Here is a 23,728-nt window from a genome sequence, read left to right as displayed (position 1 = left end):
TTGCTCAAGGTAGTAGATCTCGCATTGTGCGAGAACAGCGGAATGTTTATAAACCTGTCCAGAACTCACAGTGTGTTTATTTTTCTTTGTTCACCCTAAAATTGATTTTGTTTGTGTGTGTGTGTGTAATTGATGCACAAATTGATATTTTAGGGCAGTGGGCTGTATAAGTAGGCCTACTCATATTTTGTATTGGTGGTTTTAGGCCTGCATATATTGACTTCATGTAATGTTGGAAATTATTGTATATTACCTACTTATTTATTTATTTATTTATGCATGAGTCACCTTTGCTCAACTGTCCAAGCTAGAGGCGGTATTCAAAAGTGTTTCTTAGAGGGAAAGATGACCCCAGTGGCTCAGTTTGCGCATTATAATCATTTGTGTAAAATCATTACAGAAATCTTGGCCTATAACTAAACTGCCTCTAAGGATCTGGCTCCAGGGTTAGTTTTGTTTTCTGTTTTCTCATAAATGTTACTGTAAGAAGGAAATATTGATTGTGCATCCTTGCATACACAAACACCTCCCTTGAACGCATGCAAATACTAGCACATTGTTGGCTACAGGTCATAACAGACCACAACACGTGTTTTGTTTATTGCAATTGGCTGTTTTCTACAGGTTTAATTTGACTGTTTGTTGCACTTTAATTCTATGCAACTGCTTGGTAATGACAGCTGAAATCCTTCATTGCGCTTGGTCTTTAAAGACAAGCATGGCCCATTATGGATTTTTGTTTTGTTTTGAAGCTTTTGGCTGAATATGTTGTTATCTAATTAGAATGGACAATTTCTAAGCATAAACTGCACAGCAATGCAATTTTTAATGGTTTCTAATTTAGGCTGTGCATCCCCAGATCTTTTTATTTTACTTGGTTATGTGCTACAGAATGTGAGGCACAACATCCTCTTTTTCCCCATCATTTGTGTGTGTATATATGCATTAAGCATGAGTGTATTTCCCATGACCTAGTTCCTGCACGTGCTCTGTAGAGCCGCGGCTCGAGACCCCCTTCCCCTGGGGGCACACGAGGGGAAAACAAAAAGAAAACGCGCTCTTTCATACGCATGAACGGATGAGCGCAGTAAAATGGGGATGCGCCTTGTATTGCATTCATCATTCGATCCAATAAATACACTGATGCAATAAATCTCCAATACCTAGAGGTTCCTCTATCATCTCTCAACCTCATTTCTGTCTATGACTCGATGGTAATCTCAATAATTAGGAACAATACATGTTTCTGCAAGGTTGCTTTTTATATTCAAGGTATAGTTTTTCCTCAAAGATGAAAAGTACAGGGTTTTTCTTTCTTCTGTTGAACACGAAAGTAATATTTTGCTCAGTTTGAGTTATTTTGTCCTGGTTACAATGAAAGGGGACTGGAGATGTTGAAAGGGATGGTTCACCCAAAAATTTAAATTCTGTCATTATTTACTCACCCCAAATTTGTTTCAAACCTCTATGAGTTTCTTTATTCTGTTAAACACACACAAAATATATATTTTGCAGAATGTTAGCAACCAAAAAGTTGATGGTAGCCATTGACTTCCATAGTATTTTTAATTTTTTTCCCATGCTATGTAAGTCACTGTTCAGGTGCCAGTATTCTTCTTCTTTTGTCATAGGTTTGGAACAGAATTTTCATTTTTGGGTAAACTATCCCTTTGACTAATGAAATAACATCATATATTGGTGTGTTGTATTTGAATATATGTAATGTGATTTTAGAGCTATTGTGGGCTGTAATGTTTTTACAGTTTTACTTTACAGGTCCATTTTTTTGGACCTAGACAGTTCCAGTCCCCATCCACTTCCATTGTATGGATAAGAGCTGCATGGACATTCTTCAAAAACTCTATTTTTGTTGTTTCCTAAAATGGAAGAAGGTCTTACCGGGTTGGATACTTCTATTTATTCTTTCATTTCTATAAAGCCGACCGGCTGATATGGCTCAGAGATGCATTGGTTAAAAACTCGCTGCAGCAGCAGCTCGAGCAGCCACGCCTCTCCCTTCCCAGTGCTTGACGCTCCGGAGCGCTAGTTGTCTGTGAGAAGAAGGTTTTTTTTAAAGTAACTGTTGAGGAAAAACACTCTAATGGGTGAGCGGAAAAGAATGTGACAAGCGCAGTGAGTGTGTGCGTGTCCAGTGCCGCTCGCGCTGCTGCACCTGTCCCTCTCCGTCTCGCGCGCCCGAACTCGGCAGGCAGGATCGCGCGGAAGGCGGGCGTTATCCAGTCAGCGGCGCACAACACAGTCAGCCTGAACATGACTTCGTCCTACGATCTGGATTTTCTACCCGAGATGATGGTGGAGGGACGATTGTTGAGCGCCGGAGAAATTATGTAAGCGTTTATCTCATTGCTTCCTCAGCTCTCTTCTGTCATCTTGCTCGGCGCAAGCGTGTTGACAAATAGGGCACGCGGCGGTGTGTTTGCGCCGCGCGTTCTGTTATCAGCGATCAGATAACGGGGCTGATGGTACTAATGTTGTCTTTGCTTTTAACTGCTTTTATTGTGCCGCTGCTGAAATGCATCCGGGAAATAAACACGTCGGGTTTATTGCTCCGTCATCGGACAGTCCGGATCATGTCTCGGAGTTTTGTTATATTACGTAGACTGATCTGCAGTGCATGGGCAAACTGTAGCAGTGGATAGCAAATGTATTATTGCGAGAAGAGCAGTTGAATGTAACAGTCCACTGATATAACATCTGATTAAAAAGTGGGATAGGCTACTGTACTCGCTAAACTGAACGTGTGTGTGTGTGTGTGTAGGATATATATATATATATATATATATAGCCTATATAGGTATATAGCCTATAGTACCTATATATATATATAAATATATATATATATATATATATATATATATATATATATATATATATATATATATATATATAGCAGGCCATGTATGTATTTTAATGTAATCATTTATCAGTTTGGGGCAAAAGTATTGAAAATGATGCCTTAGTACAGTTTTTCTTCCTTTATATAGGCTAATAGTTGGGGCATCAGTGCCATAAATAATTGCTTTACATTGAACGCATATGATCCGCAGCGCAGTGTCAGCTCATGCATGAATAGGAGACATGTGACTGAAATGGCTCGAGCTCAGTGTTGAAACCATGCGCCGCTCCGTCTCTGCTTTTAAACCGTCGGAATGCGCAATGAGTCAATGACTGCCTCCCCTTCTCTCTCACCCCTCTCTCTCTGTATCTGGGTTGTTTCAAATTTGATTTGTTACGTGGCATGTGTTGCCGAAATCAGATTAGAGCACGCGCAGGACACGTAATTCACTTAAAGTGCAGTGTTGCGGGGCGCGAGGGATAGTTTGATGCAGCGCGAGCTCTTCACAGACGCTGCCGCTGTCCCATTTACGTCCGCTCGCCTTTAACTACCAACGGTTTGATGAGCGCTTGTTTTGTGGTGAGAATTTTGCCCCGATCTCTCCTTTTGCTCCACATTTTCCTCACTATTCCCACCCACAGGCTGTTTACAGTTGATATAGTGTGTGACAGTCTGCTATTTGTTTATGTCTAACAACACTTTTGGGAACGATTTGAGACAGAACGACGGTCTCAGAGAGAAAAAAACACCCGCGAAATTACAAACCGTATATGAAGAGACTAAATAATGATTTCACTCTCTTATAAAGATGCCAAAAATGTACTTTGGAATTTGGGGTGGGGTTACTTTGTTGAAGTTAGCTTAATTTAAAGACAGAAACCTATATTGATCAATTTATAGGCTACTTCTTAAGAAATGCTCCTAGTTTTATTGTGACACTTCATGTTTAAATGTAGTTAAATTAACACAATCTTAATTAAAATGCTAAAAACAATACAAATACACACACACAGCATTAAATGGACGCCCTGGTTTTGTTAGAAAAATAATTTAGGGGGCCTAACAGTTCAGAACCACTATTTAAAAGTCAATTGGACTTCAAATATGTAGATAGATGTGTGCTTTATTAGAAATTGTTGGTTAAAATCTTGCGCCAGGCCTCATCTGTTTATTTCTTTCTGTTATGATGAGTAATATTTGAAGAGGTCTTGTTCATTTTTCTAGTTCTACCATGTGATTGTTCTCAAAAGGTCTTCAGAATGCATGCTCTGTGTGTGTGTGTGTGTGTGTTTAATTCACTCATGAATGTTTCTCTTTGTGTATGGGCCTTTCTGTTGCGTTCAGCTCCCAGGTTTGTTCATTTGTATTCCTGCTGTCCTCATGTGCCTCTTTTCTCACATCAAGACCTGTAGGTGAATCCGCTGACGGGCGAGTTCAACCTAAGCACGGACCAGCACTTCTGTGACAAGGTGTTGCTATCAGTCTCCCATTACACACACACGTAAGAAGGTGGACGGGCAGCATCCAGCTGGCCCGTGTTCCAGCGAGTGAATACTTGCTAATCTCTCTCTTCACTACTTGATAAGCCGCTCACCTCTCTGCCAGAAAAACATTACACACACTCGAGTGAGAATATAAAACACCTGTCCTTTAAATCCCCAACTGCGCAGTCTACATTTTAGCCTGTCGTAAGCCACTTCAGCTGCCAACTTTGTTGTTGATTCTGGATTCTAGCTTTTTGTTTTGCAGTAAAGTGAAGTCATTTGACAGGCTAACTTAATTTTAGATCTGAGAACACTCCAACGGTCCTCCAGGACACAAAGAAGCTCTTATTGTGTGAGAGAGAGGGGCTGATCAGAGTTCCGGTGTGGGGTTCATGCACTGAACTTGTTTTCCATCCCACTGGAGGATGTGTTGGAGGATCGGTGGGAGGAGACGTTTGTGATTCAGTTATATTTTTTGCAAATATGATGCAAATTGAAGCAAATTTCTGAAAATAACTAGATTTTTTTCATTTCTTGCTCATCCAAAACTCACTGCCTCAACTTTATAGTTTACAATAGGGACTTTGTATCTCACAATTGACTATTATCTTTATCTTACAATTACTTTTTGGTAGACGTGGAAAGGGGCTTCCATACAGAAAGTCTTTTTCAAGAATGAAAATTAAAAAATAAAGGATACAAATAAGCACAAAAAGAAGTTTGTGTCAAGTTAATGTAAGTTATAATTTAGTTTTATATGTGGGAAAATTGCATCGCTAGTAGCTGATTTGATTTCTGAAACTTATTGTTTGGCAAGATTGAGTTTCTTTTTTCTTTTCTTTTCAGCAGACAAGCAATTTTATTTTTTAGTTTTTCACAATTATCTTCACAAAACTCTGGGAAGTCTGTAACCTTTGACTCATGACCTGTTTGAATGGTTCCTCACATCTACAGTTAACCTAGGGCATGAGACATAAACGGAAGGGAAGGAAGACAGGAAAGACAGAGGGAGGGTAGAGATGCCTCCAGTGCTTACAGGGAGCAGTTTCATTCCAGAAATTGCTGGAAGATAAAGGGATGATTAACAAGTGTGAGGAGCTGTGGCACATGACACATGCACAATCAGCCAACCCTAAAGTCATCATGTAATCAAAACTGACCCTATTTACTTTCTTAATACGGGTTACTGGTCTTATTGTGCATGATTCATCGGTGAATGTTATTAATAAGTTTGTCTTCGTAATCTTTCATCAAAATTCCTTCTTAAATGGCTGACATTCCAGTCAAAAAACCTCATCGAAAAATGGGTTCCATTGGTGTTTTAGGCAGAGAGTCTAATAGACAGCCAAAAAGTGAATGCATAAGACTAGCTTTTTAAACTCAAGGCCGATGTTTTTCTTTCAGCCCTATAAAGTTGCGATGTGTATTTGTATGTGCAAGAGGTACTGCATCACTTATGTCTGGCCCATATGTGTGAAAGTGATGGATGAGGAGACAATTGATGGGGCCGGAGGATGTTGTGGCCACAGAAACACAATTTTTCCATATTGGCACCTTTGCTTCCTTCCTCAAGACTGTATTGCAGAATCTGTTTGGATGTACAATTGCTAATGTGAACAACAAAACAGAAAGTGCATTGGCATCCCTTTTAAAAGTAGATTGTATTTAGTTGTTTATTTTTCTATTCAGTGCATGATTATGTAGTTGCATTTTATGATTTGCATTTTGCTTTTGCTTTTTTAGACCCAATCAGAACAGATCTGCAACCCTCAGCTGCGAAGCACTTATTTAGAGGACTAAATCATATTTTTTGTCTGTATTTGCTGACTACTTTGTCGCTATTCCTCATTTCTCTCGTTTACTCGGCCTCTTCATCTTACGCACACTCCACTCTCTGATTGCACTGAGAGACAAGCGTGTTTCACTTTCTGTGTATGGTCATGCGTGCACTCGTGACGATGGCTTTCAGCTGCTGAAAAGCTGACTGCAGTCAAGGCAGGAGTGTTTGTCTAGAGTTCTTTATACAGTACCTGACGAACAACATTCTACCCTGTGGCCTTGGAACCATAGAAATCTCTTGTTTATTCTTATATATGTATGTTTATTTATCTCTCTCTCACACACACACACACACACACACAAAATGGAATCAGACGTGTATATTGGCCTTTCAAAAAAAAGAAAAAAAAAGAATTCCAGTTGCTTTGAAGAGACCCTAAAAAACAGAGACACTTTTTTTTGTCAATTCAGTCAATTCAGTCGTTCCACAGAGTCAGTTTCAATCTCTGCTATTTGATCATATACTGTAGGCCTATTCTGCATCTTTTGCTGTTATAAACAGATAGTTCAGACTCTGATATCTGATTGAATTATCTGGTTTGAGTTGTTGTAAATTAGCTGATATTCACACATACGACCACATTAGTTATTATTTTTTTAATTTTTATTTTTTAAACTGCTGCATAATATCAATAACTCAATGTGGTTTTCTTGGGGCTTATCAATAGCACGGAATAGTATACGCACAATATCGGATTTGGATTGGTCTCGTCTGACCGATACCCCAATCTGGCAGAAACTGGCAGTATTGGAGAGATACCTATACTGAATATCGGATCAGTGAAATCGATTGGTGTGTGAACGGTGCTATTATTGCTCATAACCAGGGTTAGTGATTTCAACAAACCAATAACCCTAAGCGGTTTGGTAGATAAATTGTCCTGCAATATTTGTGACATGACACGCCTACTTAGGCTAAATAGCTAGGCTATAGGGTGTTGTTATCCATTACGTTAAGTGGAAACATTACTTATTTCATAATTAATTGGAAGTGGGAAATACATAGGAAATGCTTTCAAGCACTGTTAGCTTTATAGCCGATCATGCAGAACACATTACTCATTTAAAGTTGATTGGGTGGCTCGAATGATCAGCAGTCTGGACTTGCTTGTGTGCGCTGATGTGTTTTGCATTGGATCGGTCTTTTGTTTTCCCTTTTGATTATTCTCTTTCCCAAACCCCAACCCCCCCCCATCCACTTCTCTCTGTAAGTGATGTGAGATCCCTGTCCAATATTTATTCTCTCCATCTGCGTGGCTGCATTTGCCAAAGTCAAGGCGTACCTCAATGAGTCTCCGTGGATCTTTTCCCTCTGTCTTTCCATGCCTTTTCCCTGCCTTCCTTTTCCTTGCTCACTCTTCCACTTCATGCTTTTCCCTTTACCTTTTTTTCTGTCGTCAATCTTTCATAATATTTATATCCTCTCTGCTTCCTTTAATACCAAACGTCGTCATGTCTTCCCTCTCTCTCCCTCTCTTTCTTTCTTTCTCTCTCTCTCTCACTCTCTCAAATGTTTTACTTGTTTGATTGGGCTCTTCAGAAGGAGAGCTCATTATTTGCAGCTAGAGGGAGCGGAATGCAGGATTATGGGAAACATTTGAGGACTTATTTCTGCTGCCTATTTAAAAGGCAACCATCACTGCGCTAAAAGTCACACAAATACACTTACGCACACAGACAGGGATTCAACAACCTGGCAGCCCTCAGCAAAAGCCTTCCAGCTCGGCTCTTGCTTTCTAACATGCTAATCCACACCTCACACCTGTGTGTAAATGTGCGTGGGTTTGTTGGTGTCCAATCCCTTTATGTGGGTTTGTCCTCTTTCTCATCAAAAGTATGCTAATAGCGTCAGACGGTTCACTGACTGTCTGATGTATCCTGAACACGAAACAAGTACTTACTCAAAATGGCAAGCTTCAGTCTGATTGGCTCAGACACTTTTTCAGCCAAATTTGAGTATCGTTGAGCATCAGTCGACATATTTTTTGTGGTTATCTCCTGCACTATTTGTATTTGCATAGTTCTAGGTCTTCTGGTGACTACTGCCACCTGTTGGTATGGAGAGTAGTTTCTTCCATGCTGGTGAAGACGATTCCTGCTATTTGGACATTGGCTTTGGTTTTGCGTTTAAGTGCGATCTTTTGGACCAGATGCAGATGACCACAGCTTTTGTTGTCGCTGCTTTTTAAATGTCAGTTTGGTGTGTCTGGACCTTCAGTTGGAATTATTCCATCTGGTGATTCCTGAGTCTTTTTACCAAATCATAAGTAATTTGTTTGTGAATCAGGCTACCCTGACAAAACTTACAAAATAGCAGCCAAGACATAACATTCAATGTTTAATATACACCTAATGTGGAGTGGGAGTCTGTCCGATTGTGATTTACCCATAAATCATGGGTGTCCAGTCCTGCTTCTGCTCATCAATATAAATTAAATAAAACTAGCCCAATTGTTATTCAAAACTAGCCTAAAACTAGCACAATCAAGTTTTTTTCCCCATGATTGTCCCATCCATTGGGGGTCACCTCCAGTGAAATGGCATTCTGGGTTGCTTTAACCCTCAAACAAAAAAACAACCCATGGCAACAGTAAATAAGTAGCCAAGTTCTATGAGAAAACCACAGAATTGGCAACATTAACCTTCAGCTTGCTGAAACACACCTGCCTGAAAGTTTTCTAGAGATCCTAAAAACCTTAGTTAGCTGGTTCAGGTGTGTTTAATTAGGGTTAGATCTAAACTCTGTAGGACTGTTGCCTTCCAGGAGCATAACTGGACCTCCCCGGCATAAATGGAAACCAAACAAACTTTATGTTATGAAATTCACATTTAAAAAGTGTGGTCAGTCTACCCCTTCCTGTTTATGTGGACATTTTTTGGCTAGAATATGTCCGCTACACTTTGCAGCTCAATCCCGACTTCCATGCTAATTAAGCTCAATATTCATGAATCATTTTTCAAGTCCCATCACTGGGACCCCCAGCACGCCTTTGCACTTCCACTAAATCACATCAGGTCATCAACCTTGGCTGCCGCAAAGCCCCCTAACCCTTCAGCCAGCTTCCCAGATGGCCAAACAGCCCCGTGGGGCTCTGTGCCAGGAGATGCCATGGGCACAGCGGTAGATCTCAAAGCTGGTAGAGGAGACAGACTTCCCCTCCTCTGGACAGTTACGGTACTGACGCCTCTCCAAAGCTTAACCGAGTGTAGCAGTGTATGACACCGATCCCACCTTGCACTCGCTTCCAGTGGGCCTTTCTCTGTCTCTCTTCCCCCGAAGAAACTAGGCCACTGCATACGATGAGACTTTTGGGAGAGTGCTGTCACGGCCAACCTTGACTCTGACCAGAAAATGCATTCTGATGTGAAAGAGGAAAAATACAAGATCCACACAAGTCTGCATGCCTGCTTTTCTTCCCTTTTACTCCCGTTCTCTCATCAAACAGTTGTGTTATATAAGAATGCAGGAGCGTTTGCTCTGGGGACTATGATGATAGAGTAATGAGAGAAAGATAAATGTGTGAGTTATACTGGGTTATAGAATTTGTGGTATGTGTGTGGAGGCTCAGTTAAAGTTTGCGTCTGTAAAGGAGGCCTGACTGTTTTATTGCAAAGCTTGATCTACTGCGAGCTTGCAGGCCTCTCTATGCTGTTAAGGGCAAAATGGAGTGATTCTGTCTGTGCCTACCCTCAGGCTGTGTCTGAGTGAGAGTGTGCTCGCTATATACCACTGCCCTCTGAAAACAAACACACTGGGTATGTTCTGAATAGAGTTCTACCATACTATTCCAGTACATAAAGTATGCATGCAATATATAGGTAACCTGCTGCATTTGCTGAAATGTCGAGTATATGACAGCACTCTGCTGTATTCTACAAAGTTGTGTGCTTGACTTATCTTTCCATATAGTCCTATATACTGAATTCGATAATGAATTAACTTACATTATTGTTAGCTAGGAATGAGCTAGGGGTTATTTTATTTTATTTACAGAATTGTTAATATAAATAAATAAATAGTTTAATGAAACTTATAAAGTATTTTATCAAAAAGAAATGGGAGGCAAAATCCAGTAAAAAATTGAGTAAATCCAGTATGCATTTAACAGAAAGACAGGAGAAAAATAACAGATATTTCAGAATCAGCATAATTAACATGGCCAAACTGGTAATTTAGTTTGTACCTCATTTGTTTCTTTTTTGTCATTTGTCTTTCCAATTTTCTTTTCTCTTCAGGATAGAGACGTGAACACACACACATAAGCCCAGCTGGATAATAGCACTGCATTCACATTTAAATGGAGGATCCCTTATTGTTCTGCTATGCTCGTCACTGATTGGCTGAGGTCAGCATGTGTTGCTGCTTAACCAATCAGCATGCAGCATTCATTCTCCCTGTGATCCACGGCCATGCACAGAGACACAAATTCATGTGTATGAAAGAGATCGTACATGCCGGAAAAGCTGAGCCAGTCTCACTTGGACGCGAACGAGTGAGATTACACGGCTAACATCTGCTGGTGGTTAGGGCTGAAGTTGATTATGTAATTCGCCCAGGGAATGCACATCGTGGGTTCGTTTTCCAGCGAAGTGGAAAAAAGCCCCTCCGAACGTTTAGATCCCTCAAGGCATATCATATCACCCAGCAACTGCCATTGTTTTATTTTCATAACCTGTTTCACAGAATGAGTTCTCTGATAGCTTTGTGCTGAGGAATATACAAAGGAACTCTGTGGAGACGGAGATAAAAGTGGAAAATAGGTGAATGTTGAAGTAAATGAGGATGTCACCATGGTTAACAGAACATATTTAGATGTAGCAATAAGCTTTTGTTAAATTCTGCTGTTAAGTGCCGCTAATCAAGGGACCAGAGATGAGGCCATGATGACGTGTTGTCTTTGCTTCACTGACCCATCAACTGATTGACTTGTTGAGTATAACTTTTCAGAGTCCCAAATCTGGACGTATGGCACATACTCATATTGGATCGGATGTACTGTATAGTGTTAGATGTCACCAGCTATAAAGTGATATGATGCACATATTGATGCTTCACAGTATTATAATTGGAAATGTGATTGTTGCTGCTCAAAACATTTTAAAATAATGGTATGGCTTAATTTGAATTAATAAACAAATGTAATGAAAGCCTATCAACAAGAGAGAATAAAATAGTGGCAAACAGGCAAGGTGCATTATATCCGCAATGCATTGCATTAAGGTATGCAATATGTTTAGTATTTCTTGTGCACTGTGTGTTTGTACAAAAAGTATAGAAGTGTCAGTAACCTAAGAAATGCAGAGGTTCCATTTTTTTTTCCATTGTTTATTATGTTTAATAAACTATAGGAAATTCTGTAAATGGAAAATGAATGAATACAGTTTAATTATTAAAAGTAATAACATTTATTTGTATAATGTATTATGTATTAATTTTAATTGATAATTTTAATTTAATATTACATTTTAAAGCCATTTTAATTTATGATATAAATAAAGAAATAAAAAATGATATAAAAATATTACATTAAAAGTATCATTTAAATAATAAAAACTACATTAAAAATTCAATAAAATAAACAAAATGAAATATATATATATATATATATATATATATATATATATATAAATATATATGAATATGCATTTCAAAATGATCAAAACTATGCAATATTGTGAGAAATAGAATTGTTATATGGGTCAAAGATGAGAAAGGGGGTTTCAAGCAGCAAATCAATAAAAGTTAACACAGCTTTATATTTTTTTCATACATTAGAAATGTATGAAATGTCCTGTTTATTTTTTTTCTAAGCACAATATAATAACTATCATACATATTTATGATGATTTACAGAAAAGATGTCATTCAGTCTAACAATAGTTAAAAAAAGTCTTGTCAGGCATATTTAAAACAAAAATCATTAGACAACATAAAATACTATTCATGGATCACAGTGCAGTGTTTAAAATACTAATGAATGGTCATTTTAAGCACCAGGTTTTACCCAGTTATCAACAATAAGTTTTTAAGAATTTAAAACAATCAAATTTAGTATGATCACTTTTTCTTTATAATAAGTATGTTGTTGCATTTTTACATAAATATATCAGGTCATCAACTGATAAGGGAGCATTATTATTTTATTTTTTACAAGTTATTAGAAACATTAGAGTAGACACTTTACTTGCATTTAATATGCTTTCTATGTATATAAAATTCATTTGATATGTACACCAAAATGGGACATCTCATCTTTGATCCATATATAGAAGGACATTTTGTTATATGTACACACACACACATTTGACATATAGACCAACAGCAGTTGTATCACATATATACCCCCCCCCCCCCCCAACACACACAGCCTATTTAAAAATGAATAAAAATGCTGCAAAATGCAACTGTCAACTTGTGGCCTCATACAACCAATCATTGGACCAGAGAGGTCGACGAGGGCCATGCAAGCACAGTGATGTGTCGTTGTTCTGTCGCTTTACTGACCCGTCAACTAAACAACACATAGAACTGAACCACAGAGCAGGACATGTGACACATACACACATCAGAGGCAGTTTTCTGTATTTACCTGAAGCACTAGAGCAGTGAATAATGCAGTAGAGGTGGTTATTGTGCTGGTAGGGACTGTTAGAGAATGTATGATAATGCTTCACAGTGCAAAGGTGGCTGAAGTGTGTGGGTATTTTGATTGAGAGTGCCGTGCTTGTGTCTTTAGTTACTCCAGTAGATGTGTTTGCCTCTCCATGGGGAATCATGACACATTGCTGTCTGGCTGTTTATGTTGATCGATGTCTGCATCTCATACACACACACAAATTCTCACACTGTTACACTAGGAAATCATATTGCTTTTTCATAGCTCAGGGGACTTAAGTTATATCAGTTATGTTACATTTAAGTATCAACTTTGTCTGATGTTTCTCCTAAAATGCCTCAGGAGAAATAAGAATACCACAAATGAGACAGTTGTTGACATGCTGTAGGAGTATAGAGCTTTAAAACGAATGTAAATATCCAAGATACACTGAGTTTATTTGGAGATCTTAGACTTTGATTGCAGATTTTGGTTTCCTGGCACATCTATCTGAGCAGTTTGAAATGTTTGGCATACAGAACAGAGCCATAGCGGTTGTATCCTACATGCTTGAACTCTTCAGCAGTCAAACTGTGTGTGTGTGTGTGTATTGACTCATTTTCACTTCATTAGTGGCATAGTTAATCAATGCACTTCTTTGTTGTTCCACCATTAAGGCTTGACTGGGTCAGCCCAGGGGATGCACAAAGAGAAAGAGGGTTGAATGTGACCTAAAAACCCTCCTTCCCTTATAAAAAAAAAAAAAAAAGATTGGCTCACTTTTGCCGTAATTTAAGTGCCATTCAGACCCAGAATACACTGCTTCTAGCTTGAGCACTGTCAACAAGCTTGTAATTACTCGCACTGATTTAACAGTAACTATAAAGTTATAAAAATTATTCTAATTTGATGAGTATAGGCAACACCACAGTTAAAACAACACAAAGGAATAATATTGCTGGAGTCACTATTTTTTTCTAGTTATTGAAAGATAAAAACATTGACAGTCAATCAGAATCCACCTGCCTTTTAATAGTTCACTTCAACAATAAAAATTTCCTGATAATATACTCACCCCCCATGTCATCCACGATATTTGTGTCTTTCTTTCTTCAGTCGAAAAGAAATTAATGTTTTTGAGGAAAACATTCCAGGATTTTTCTTCATACAGCGGGCTTCAAAGGGGGGCGATGGGTTCAAGGTCTAAATTGCAGTTTGAATGCAGCTTCAAAGGACACACAATCCCGGCCGAGGAATCTTAGTGTATTATCTAGCAAAACAATCTGGCATTTTTTAAAAAAATGAACATATATTTTTTAACCACAATTCTCGTCTCGCACTAGATCGACCTCATGCATTATTATGCAGTCACATTGGAAAGGTCACTCGTGACATAGACAGAAGTACTGACCCAGTGTTTACAAAGTGAACGTGCAAAGAAAGTTGAAAGCCCTTTACAAAAAAGGGTGACTACGTAATGCATGAGGTCGAGCTAGTGCAAGACGAGCATTTGTGGTTAAAGAGTGTTTCAATTTTATTTTATTTTTAGAAAATGACTGATCTTTAACTCGATAAGACCCTTGCTCCACGCCTGGGATCGTGTAGACCTTTGAAGCTGCATTCAAACTGCAATTTGGAACTTCAGCCTGTTGGTCACACAAATTCCATTGAAGTCCACTATATGGAGAAAAAATCTGAAATCTTTTCCTCAAAAATCGTAATTTCTTTGAAAAAAGAAAGTAATTTTGACTGAAAAAAAAATTATTTGGACATCTTGGAAGACATGGGGATGAGTAAATTATCAGCTCAATCATTTTAAGTAGCAGACCAGTGTTGCTGTTGTTAACTGAAACTGGAACTATTTAAAATTTGCTTTGGTAATTGAAATAAAGCTGAAATAAAATAAAACATAAATATTAGATTGTAGCCTTTAGGCTGTATTTTTGAATTACAATGAGTTATGTAATATATTGCGCCAAATAAACCCCAGAAGTAGTTTATAATGACTGGCTGTCTGTACAGTATTTCTCTTATTACTCAGCAGCTTAAGAAATGGACATGAAATACTGATGTACGTGCTAAGAAAGGGATTCCGGAGTGAAACAACTGACATAGCATAGCTAGGTAAGAAAAACAGCTGCCTTAGACAACGGTCAAGTATACAGTTTAGCCAGGCGATAAAAATGGACAATTTCACCAAGAAGCACCTTTGAACACTCATCTCAGGGGTGACATACCATAGACTGCTATTATTTTTATATAAAGGCAAGGAAGTGTGTGTGTGCTCTGCTGTATAGATTTAATTCCGGCACCTTTTCTGACTGATTCACTAGCAGCCACAAGGACAAATGCACTACAGAAGAAAGAGAGGCACAGAGTGAATAGAAAGAACTGGAAGAGTCAAGGATAAAAATGGGGTGAAGGATGCTATTGAGAGAGAGAGAAAGCCAGCCTGTGTAATGTGCAAGTTTTCCTGTAGAGAGAGTAAATGGCACTGTTCAGTGTGCGGTTACACAGAGACCCGTTCATTTAACTCACCACCCCTCCTGACTGATTATACCACTCCTGCAGCCTGTTCCTTCCCTTTATCTTTTTCGTCCGCTCTCATCGTGTCTTCCTGTTTGTCTCTGTCCAGATGCTAGCTGCAAAACCTAGCTAGCTGCCTACCTAGACTGCATTTTGTGGTGTCATAGGAATGCAATGGAAGCAAAGTATGTTCCAACATCATGCTAACTTAGAAGACAGATACCACATCCTTTACATATAAGACTATCCCAGAATAGGGTTGCAAAAAGGTGGAAAATTTCCAGTAAATTTCAGACACTTTCCAGGATTTTTTTCCCAGAAAATTACCGGATATGTTCCACCCATTTGTAACCCTATACCATAATGCATTGCAAAATGTTCCCTCACAAAGCAGCTGCCTATGTAGACACTAGGTGCCCAGGTTTTCTCTTTATGTCTTAATTTTGCGGTTGGCTGGGTGTGTGTTAGCATACATATTTCTAATGACTACTCATTGCTACGTTTGCCATTTTAAATTCTTGCTGAATCACATCTGACCTCTTTAATGAATGTGTGTGTAGCACTCTTATGATGTAACATTCACCGGTTCATTTTCTGGGTTTTATATGAACTGTTGCTGTGCGAGAGTGTGTGTGTGTGTGTGTGTGTATTGTCATCGCTCAGTCCCCCAGTGAGTTGATAGCTCATTTCTTGCTGTTATAATTGCCGCCTCTTCTCTGATGCTTGATCATTTGTGTGGCTTGATTAATGTTGAAGCCATGTTTAAAAAATGTCAAATTTACACTTCAAAACTTCCCATCAGAGCTCACTCAAATATCCACGCATGCTCAGATGCACTCATTTAAAAATTGGCTTGTCGTGTTGACTGGAATGTCTTTGTCAAATGTGATATTGTCCAGATTTGGGTGTCGCAAGAGTTGCAGGAAAATCTTTAACACTGTTTTTCATCAGATCATCATCTTGCCCAGGTTTTGCCAATTGTGATGTCATGCTTTGCTATGATTGGCAGCAATGCAGTTGTGGTTAGTCGTAATGTTTTAAGGAACAGCTGTGAGTGTTAGTGTGTGGTTTTTTTTTTTAACAATTTTGGTATCCGATTCTAGCTTACCGGTTGCATTAAAGATTCTTGTAGTACTTTTCCAGCACACAGTGTTGCTTTTTCTCATCAGTTATATTCTCACTAGCTATGCTTCTATGATCTATCTATCTATCTAATCTCATTTATTTTGTAGTTTTGGTAATTTTAGTTCTTATTTCAGGTAGTTGCAAGTTTTATTTTTTTGTGTGTTTTTTTTTTACCCATGCTGATGCAGATTAATGCAGAAAATACTGTCAGACTTTTTTAGTGTCAGAATATTTGTAACAATTCAAACATTAAAGAAATATTAACAGAACATTTGCTTTCAGTATTTAATATGGAAAAATATTGAAATTTTGATTCCCATCCTTATTTTTCCGAAACTAAAAACAGAACCTTTTTTGACAGCCTCATGTTTGTCTGTGTGTGTAAAAAAAAAATAATTAATAAAAATAAAAAAAACTGTCAGCACTCAGCAGGATATTTAACCTTTCCATGACCTTTCAGTCATCTGCACTGGAAGACTACCTACCCTCTCCCTTCTTGTTGAATAAAACAGGAATATCATGGAACATTAGATAGTGTTTTTAATGGAAGTACTTCTGTCTGGCACAGAGGAAAATTACAAAACCTTTCTACTGACTGTACCTTAAAGTGTAACCTTTCCTCCTGGACATAAGTTGTGCTTAAGTCAAGCTCCTGTTGAGTGGCAGTTTTAGGACACTGACCTTTTGCACGAACACACACTCGCATAAACTCCCATACATGTATGCAACCCAGCAGGTTTTTGACCTTTCCACATATTCACACACAAATAGACAGTAAAAGGGGTGGACAGCCCCCCAGCCCTCTGTCAAATTATGTGTGCGTATCTTTGTGCACTTGTGAGTCAGGATTTAGTCACGTAAACATCTCTCAGTAAGTGCAAGTTTTCACACAAGCTACATCCTACTTTTCAAATCTAGTGTTCGTATCCTGTAGCAATATTCTAAAGGGATAGTTCTTCCAATAATGAAAGTTATCATTATTTAGTCATTCCAAACCTCTATGCATTTATTTTTCCTGCTAAGAATGTCCTTGCTCTTCTTTTCCATACAATGAAAGTGAATGGAGTCCAAAACAAACAAAAAACATTTTTCAAAGAAATATTTGGTTTTGTGTTCCACTAAAGAAAGTATGTCATACAGGGATGGAATGACACAAGGGCCAAAAATTATTCCTTTAAAGACATCAAAGTTACACTTGAATGCAGAATTTTGGAAACTTCACAATGGAGATTCTGCATTAAGGCAGCTCTAAAATACACTAGTTTCTGCTTCTCTTGGTTTATTAAGCATAAAACTTGGAGTATCACGCTGTTGACATAACAAGATGCTAACATCAAACTCCATTGGAATCAATTGTGTGCTGCGTCTCTCCTACAGTTGTAGTAAGTAGCACTGTTTATTATTGCAACCCATGTTGAGCCTTTTAGTCCATGATGAGGTTCCCCTGAGGTTTTTTGAGCCTACAGCTGTTGCTATAGCATAACCCGTTCTGGTTTTACTCATGTGCGTGCACGCAGAGAACCCAGATACTTGAGAAGGTTGATAATTGAGTGGAGACACTTAGCATTAGGGGTGGGCCATATGGCAAAAATATCATATCACGATTTTTTTTTTTTTTTTTTTAAGAAACGTCACGGTTCACGGTTTTATCCCGATTCTTTGTCACGTTGATTTTTACTATTTTGCAAGTTGTCTGAGCATTACAGCTTATTTCCATATTATAAAGACAAAGCCTTTCAAGGTAACAAAATCTAAAAAAGAATGGCAGATATTTACGTCAAAGTGGGCAAAGATAAAAATCTTTGTCATTATTTTATCTATTTTATTAAAAAAATAAGAACAGAGATACACATTATAAATACACATTATACAAATAAAACAACAGTGCTTTATTTTAAGGTACAATAGGCGTATTTAGCTGGGGCATTCAAGAAATTGAAAGAAAGAAATATAAAATAAAACACTATAGATTGATTCCTATCAAATCAACTGTATTAATGTTTTTCAGTTAAGAGTATTGAGTGATTTTTCTCTTTGTGTTTTGGTGTTTTATTAACATTAAAGGAATAGTTCACCCAAAAATAAAAAAATAAATTCTGTCATCTTTCTGTCAAATTTGTCATAGTGTTTTATTTTTATACCATCATTTACTCATTCAAAATTTGTTTTAAACCTGAATGAGTTTCTTTCTTCTGAACATAAATGCTATTTTGAAGAAAGTGAAAAACCAAACAGTTGCTGGTCCACAGTGACTTCCACAGCATTTTTTCCTACTATCAAATTCAATGTGGACCAGTAACTTTTTGGTTACCCACATTCTTCAAAATATCATCTTTTGTGTTCAGCATAAGAAAGAAATCAATCCAGGTTTAGGACAAGATGTAAGTAAATATTAACAGAAAATAATTTTAGGGTGAACCATCCCTTTAATGACAATTGGCAGCATGTGTAATACTGTCCCTTTAAGAGCTGCATGCATCTAATATACAGACATGCATTCATGTTTACTTTCATTTTAGACATAATCAACCGAGTCTATCTGTAAACTTTGTGTGTTTTGCCAGTATTAGTGCAAAAGATAACTTAGTTCAGTAATCATGCACTGTTTGACAGGTTTTTTAGTTTGCGCGTTTGGGTGTTGGTGCTCAGAAAAAGCGCACGTCAGAACAGCACGCAAATTAAACGTTTAACCGGCAAGGCTTTAAAGCAGATGCAAATAATGTATTTTGTGATTGCGAATAAGTGCAGTGCCCCCTGAGAGTAACTCTGCTGCTGAGTTAACACTGATGTGAATGTATGTTGCATTGTAGCCTATTATATAGCCAGTATATTGAGATGGAGGCACCAGAACTGTAACCGATTGAATGTGCGCTGTAGCACGATACTACGATATTTCTTCAAAAGCAGATCGTGGAGACATTTTTATCGTCCACGATCAAAAATCGTCATATCACACACCCCTACTTAGCATTATTCAATTTAAAGGGTGACAGAACGCATCTGTCGTCATGGTGCCCCCCCCCTCCAGTTACCCACAGAGACCGTGCAAGCAACGCTCGAGAAATGCGAGCACACATGTAGAGCAAATGTTCTTAACCTTGAAGATCTGTGATGTTCTTCCACATCTGGCTAATCACTTCGTCAGTCTCCCTCGCACTCGACTTTTCTTCTTTGGCTCCAGCCTCCTTCACTGATCTGAAAGTCAAAGCTGATGTAGTGGACTGGAGCCCTCTTTGTCTTAGAATGTAGATGCTTCTGTGATTCTGAGCCGAGGTTGAGACACTCAGGGGAAATGTAGCTATTGATTGACAGCAGTGTGAAGTTCAGGGCGGAGGTCAGTTTAATGTGGCTCAATCTAATTTTATACTATATCATATTAAATAAAAATTATAGAAGTAATATTAATTTTACTGTTTTTTATTGTAAATTAATTGTTTCATTAATATGTTAAAGTTAAATATTAACTGAAATAAATTAAGAACTTTAACTTTATTTTCAGCTAGTTTTATTTTTTTATTTTTACTTAAATTTTAGTTTAACTTGTACTAAAATGACTAAAATCTAAAACTGAAATAAAAACGAAAACTATAGAGACACACACACAAAAACACACACACACCCACACACACACACACACACACAGACTATATATATATATATATATATATATATATATATATATATATATATATATATATATATATATATATATATATATATAAACTAAACTACTTAAACTTTAAAATGAAAATATAAAAATAAACACTAATTCAAAATATTACCAGAAACTAAAATAGTGTCTAAATAATACTCAAATAATAATTCTTTGATTTATTGGCTGCCAATAAATGGTTTATTATTATTATTATTATTATTATTATTAATATTAAATAGCCAAAGCTGTGCTGGTTACCCGATATATCAGTTAATATCAAGAAGTAATTATGCTATAATATGTAATCAGTAATATCATAGCCTAACTTCTGAAATTCAATCAAATCAGTTAAATCCTGCTGAATATTGTTTTATTGTAAAATATCACATTACTCAAGTTGTGAACTTGTTGTAAATGACATTTTATGTTGCCTTTGAGGTGGAATACAAACCCAAATTATGGGTTTTGCAAAAAGCGCAAAAGTAAAAAAGATTATTTTTACATGTAGCCCATGGCAAGATTCCTAGTTAACTACTCTTAACAAAGTGCTCTCCATTCGTTCCCATTGATCCGTTTATGCACAGCACCACAGCTCAACAGTTAGAGCACACTCTGTCTAAAAAGATCTGTCTTTTTCCCTGTCTTTTAGGCCCATCTGTCCTGGGTTCGTCCACATCTGCTTTTCTCCTCAGCCTTTTGTTTATCTTTCTGTCCAGACGTGCAGGTGTGTGTGTAATGGTGAATAATTGCCTGCAGCCCTTTTGAATTGAGACCTCATTAATTGAGACCCGCGTCTGCTTCGTCATCAACGGACGCGAGTGCCGAACACCGTTTTGAGCCAGCTGCCAGTATTGTATTTACATGTACATTTGTAATTCAATACTATCCGTGAAAACAGTTTGATCCCAATCAGTACCGCAGTACAGGTGTCTGACCTTGAGCCCAGGGCCAAGATGCCAATTTATAGACCTCCAATTGGCACACGGCGTGCTTAATTATGAGCACATAGACCAGCTACAGACACTCTCCCTGAAATATTTGCATGCTTCACTTGTATGCTCTACAAGCAAGAATAACCGTGAGATTTGTGGGCACTCTGTGGAGAAATGATTCAGTCTAATAGAGATCTCTGTGGATCCCACACATACACACACGCAGAATAAGGTTTATGAAACATTTAGCAGGAGTGAGCCGACAGGAACAGAGGTGCTGTGATCTGTCTGCTGGATTAATCCATGAATGCTTCTTCTCATCTTTCTTTTCTCCTTTTTTTTCTTCTTTTCATTCCCTGCTTCCTCCCGCCCCACTGCAGTCCATGCAATCTATCTATCTATCTAAATTTATACAGTTTGGTAATGTGATAACCCTAGCTCACACACTTGGTCTGACGCTCAAGTGTCTGACACTCCAGAACTGTGTGTGTTGGTGCCTTTAGCTGTATCTGAGATCTGTGATAAGTGTGTGTGTGTGGTACAGGTGCGAGATGGTTGTGTTTGTGTCTCTTTATCCATGGCCCAGCGCGTTTGAAAGGAAGAGAGGAGAAAGACCGCGCACTCGTCTAAACGCCACATTGATCTTTCGCTCTTTGAATTCAGACAACCACATTAGAATTCAACATCAGAGACGGCACTGAACACAGACTGCAGATTACAGCCGCTGACTGAGCGCGTGCACGTGTTAGTGTGTGAGTGTGTGTGATATGGACATGGACGGTCTAAATATAGAAATGTATTCCATTATAATCCCATTATGTCGTTAACAGAGCGAACAACAGACAGTATCAGCAGACTAAACATATCGTAGACTATATCTTACACACATTAACATCTGTACCAGTGTTTATTGTGCCACTGTTGAGAATGGCTGGTATTATATATCTTTTTTTCTTTAAAGTGGAGCAAAAATGGGAAAAGTAACTATATTTGACACTACACTACAAAAACATTTACATGTAAAATACCCTGCAATTGTGCTGTACTTTTAGCTTACTAAACTAGTATACTAAATTGTAGTGCTAGTGTTTAGTAGTGCTGAAGTCCAACTAAAGATGTACTTAAGGATATTTTATTGTGCTAAAGTGGAACTACTGCAAGTACACTTGAAATAGCTTGCATTTAAAGACCAATATTATTCAAAGATCATACAATCATCATCAATAGTGACATTAAAACACATTTTAGGCTTAATATTAAGAAATGCACATTGTGCACAAGTAGTACTCCAGTTAAGGTTAAATTATAATTTTGATATCAGTAAGTCTCGAGCTATGTCAGTAAATTTGTTAAATTTTTTTTTTAAATTAAACGATATACTTAGAGAGATATACAGATATCTGTATACATAGATATAGACAGACTTTTTATTATTGTTGTTGTTGTTATTTATTTAAAATGTATTTATTTTTCTTTTTTTTTTCAGTGCTTATGTATAGTTCAGTTTCAGTTCAGTGCTTATGACATCACTAGTGGAGAGATAAGATGATAAGAGAGAGGAGATGAATTGAATGTGTGTGTGTGTGTGTGCTTGGTTCCCCTCTGACATATTGTCAGCATATGGTGCTTTTCGGCTACGGCCTCTGAAGCCAAATGTTCAGAGCATTTTCATTCTCTTCGGGTCATGGCATTGTGTTGTGTGTGTGTGTGTGATGCTGCGGTCCTCGCCGGAGTAATTTGGCCAGCTCATGCACATCAGAGCTCAATCACGTCAAGCTCGCTTACCGCTGTTTATTTTATTGACTCGCATGTTTTCTTTTCTTTCCGCCCTGCATGTGCGTTTATCCCTTTCCTTTTCCCTCTACTTCCTCCTCTGCCAGTACCGCTCTGTTTCTCGCAGGCGAGCGTGAAAGCACGGAGGTGGTTTGTGCGAAGGAGAACTTGAGAGATCGACACCTAGTCTAGTCTCCGCCATCTGTTCAGATGTTAATTGCGACGCATGACGGTGTTTTTTCCGTCCCATAAACGATAATGAAAACGAACACCTCCCCTAATGCGCCCTAATGAAACATTTTCACAAACCTCCCTTATAAACGGCATTATGGGAGAACGTGTGTTTGTTTGTGAAGCTAGTCGCTTTTGAAAGTTCGACGCAGATGCTAACTGGCAGTTAGCACCCTTTTTTATCGCCATTTTGTTTTTGACAAGTCAAGATGCGAAACATGCGACGCTCCTCGGCACTGATGACAGACGAAGGGAATTAAAAGCAGAGGGAGGGAGAACAAAAGAGCTGTGAAAGACTAGCTCGCGGCGTTGGCTAATCCTGCCGTGACTCACCGGCCTGATACAGCTACGCACCCGGGGAAATACGTGCTACTGCACAGCATGGGCACAAGCTTTGTTCATTTCGTTTATTGACGTTTTGAATTAAACCAACATGCTTGAGTCCGTTCCCATTCGGTTTTTAAATGATCGCTCTAGCTGTGTGTTTTATTTTTGTATTTGTGGAGCCGTTAGGCCCGGTCTAATTAAGGCATCTGGAGGGGTCTGAATGTCCTAAGAGTCAGAGCACCTGCCGAGAGGAAGACATGACCGAACGGAGGGAGGGTGGCACACTCTTCCTCTGAGGAAAGACAGCTCATCTGTTCTGCGTTTTGCAGACGATTGAAGGCATGCATTGTGGTTTCGTTCGCAAGCAGGAGTAATTTAACTCC

The 23,728-nt window shown here is 38.2% G+C and overlaps 1 protein-coding gene across 29 annotated transcripts in view; it reads left to right on the top strand.

The window, feature by feature from the left end:
- Positions 1-23,728, top strand: part of celf2 (cugbp, Elav-like family member 2) — a 146,275-nt gene that overhangs the window by 61,089 nt on the left and 61,458 nt on the right. Inside the window, exon 1 of one of the 29 annotated variants that reach the window (XM_042722248.1) lies at positions 1,985-2,348. The exons of 26 other annotated variants lie outside the window; for them this stretch is intronic. In XM_042722248.1, the coding sequence (XP_042578182.1) occupies positions 2,272-2,348 (77 nt within the window). In that variant the 5' untranslated portion in view covers positions 1,985-2,271. Of the gene's footprint in view, positions 1-1,984; positions 2,349-23,728 lie in introns of those variants that run through there. 2 more of the 29 variants (XM_042722263.1, XM_042722269.1) reach the window with 2 other exon arrangements.

Source organism: Cyprinus carpio, chromosome B4 (genome assembly GCF_018340385.1).
Source record: "Cyprinus carpio isolate SPL01 chromosome B4, ASM1834038v1, whole genome shotgun sequence".
Lineage (NCBI taxonomy): Eukaryota > Metazoa > Chordata > Actinopteri > Cypriniformes > Cyprinidae > Cyprinus > Cyprinus carpio.
Note: the sequence above shows the minus strand (reverse complement) of the source record. Positions and strands in the feature narration are given on the sequence as shown.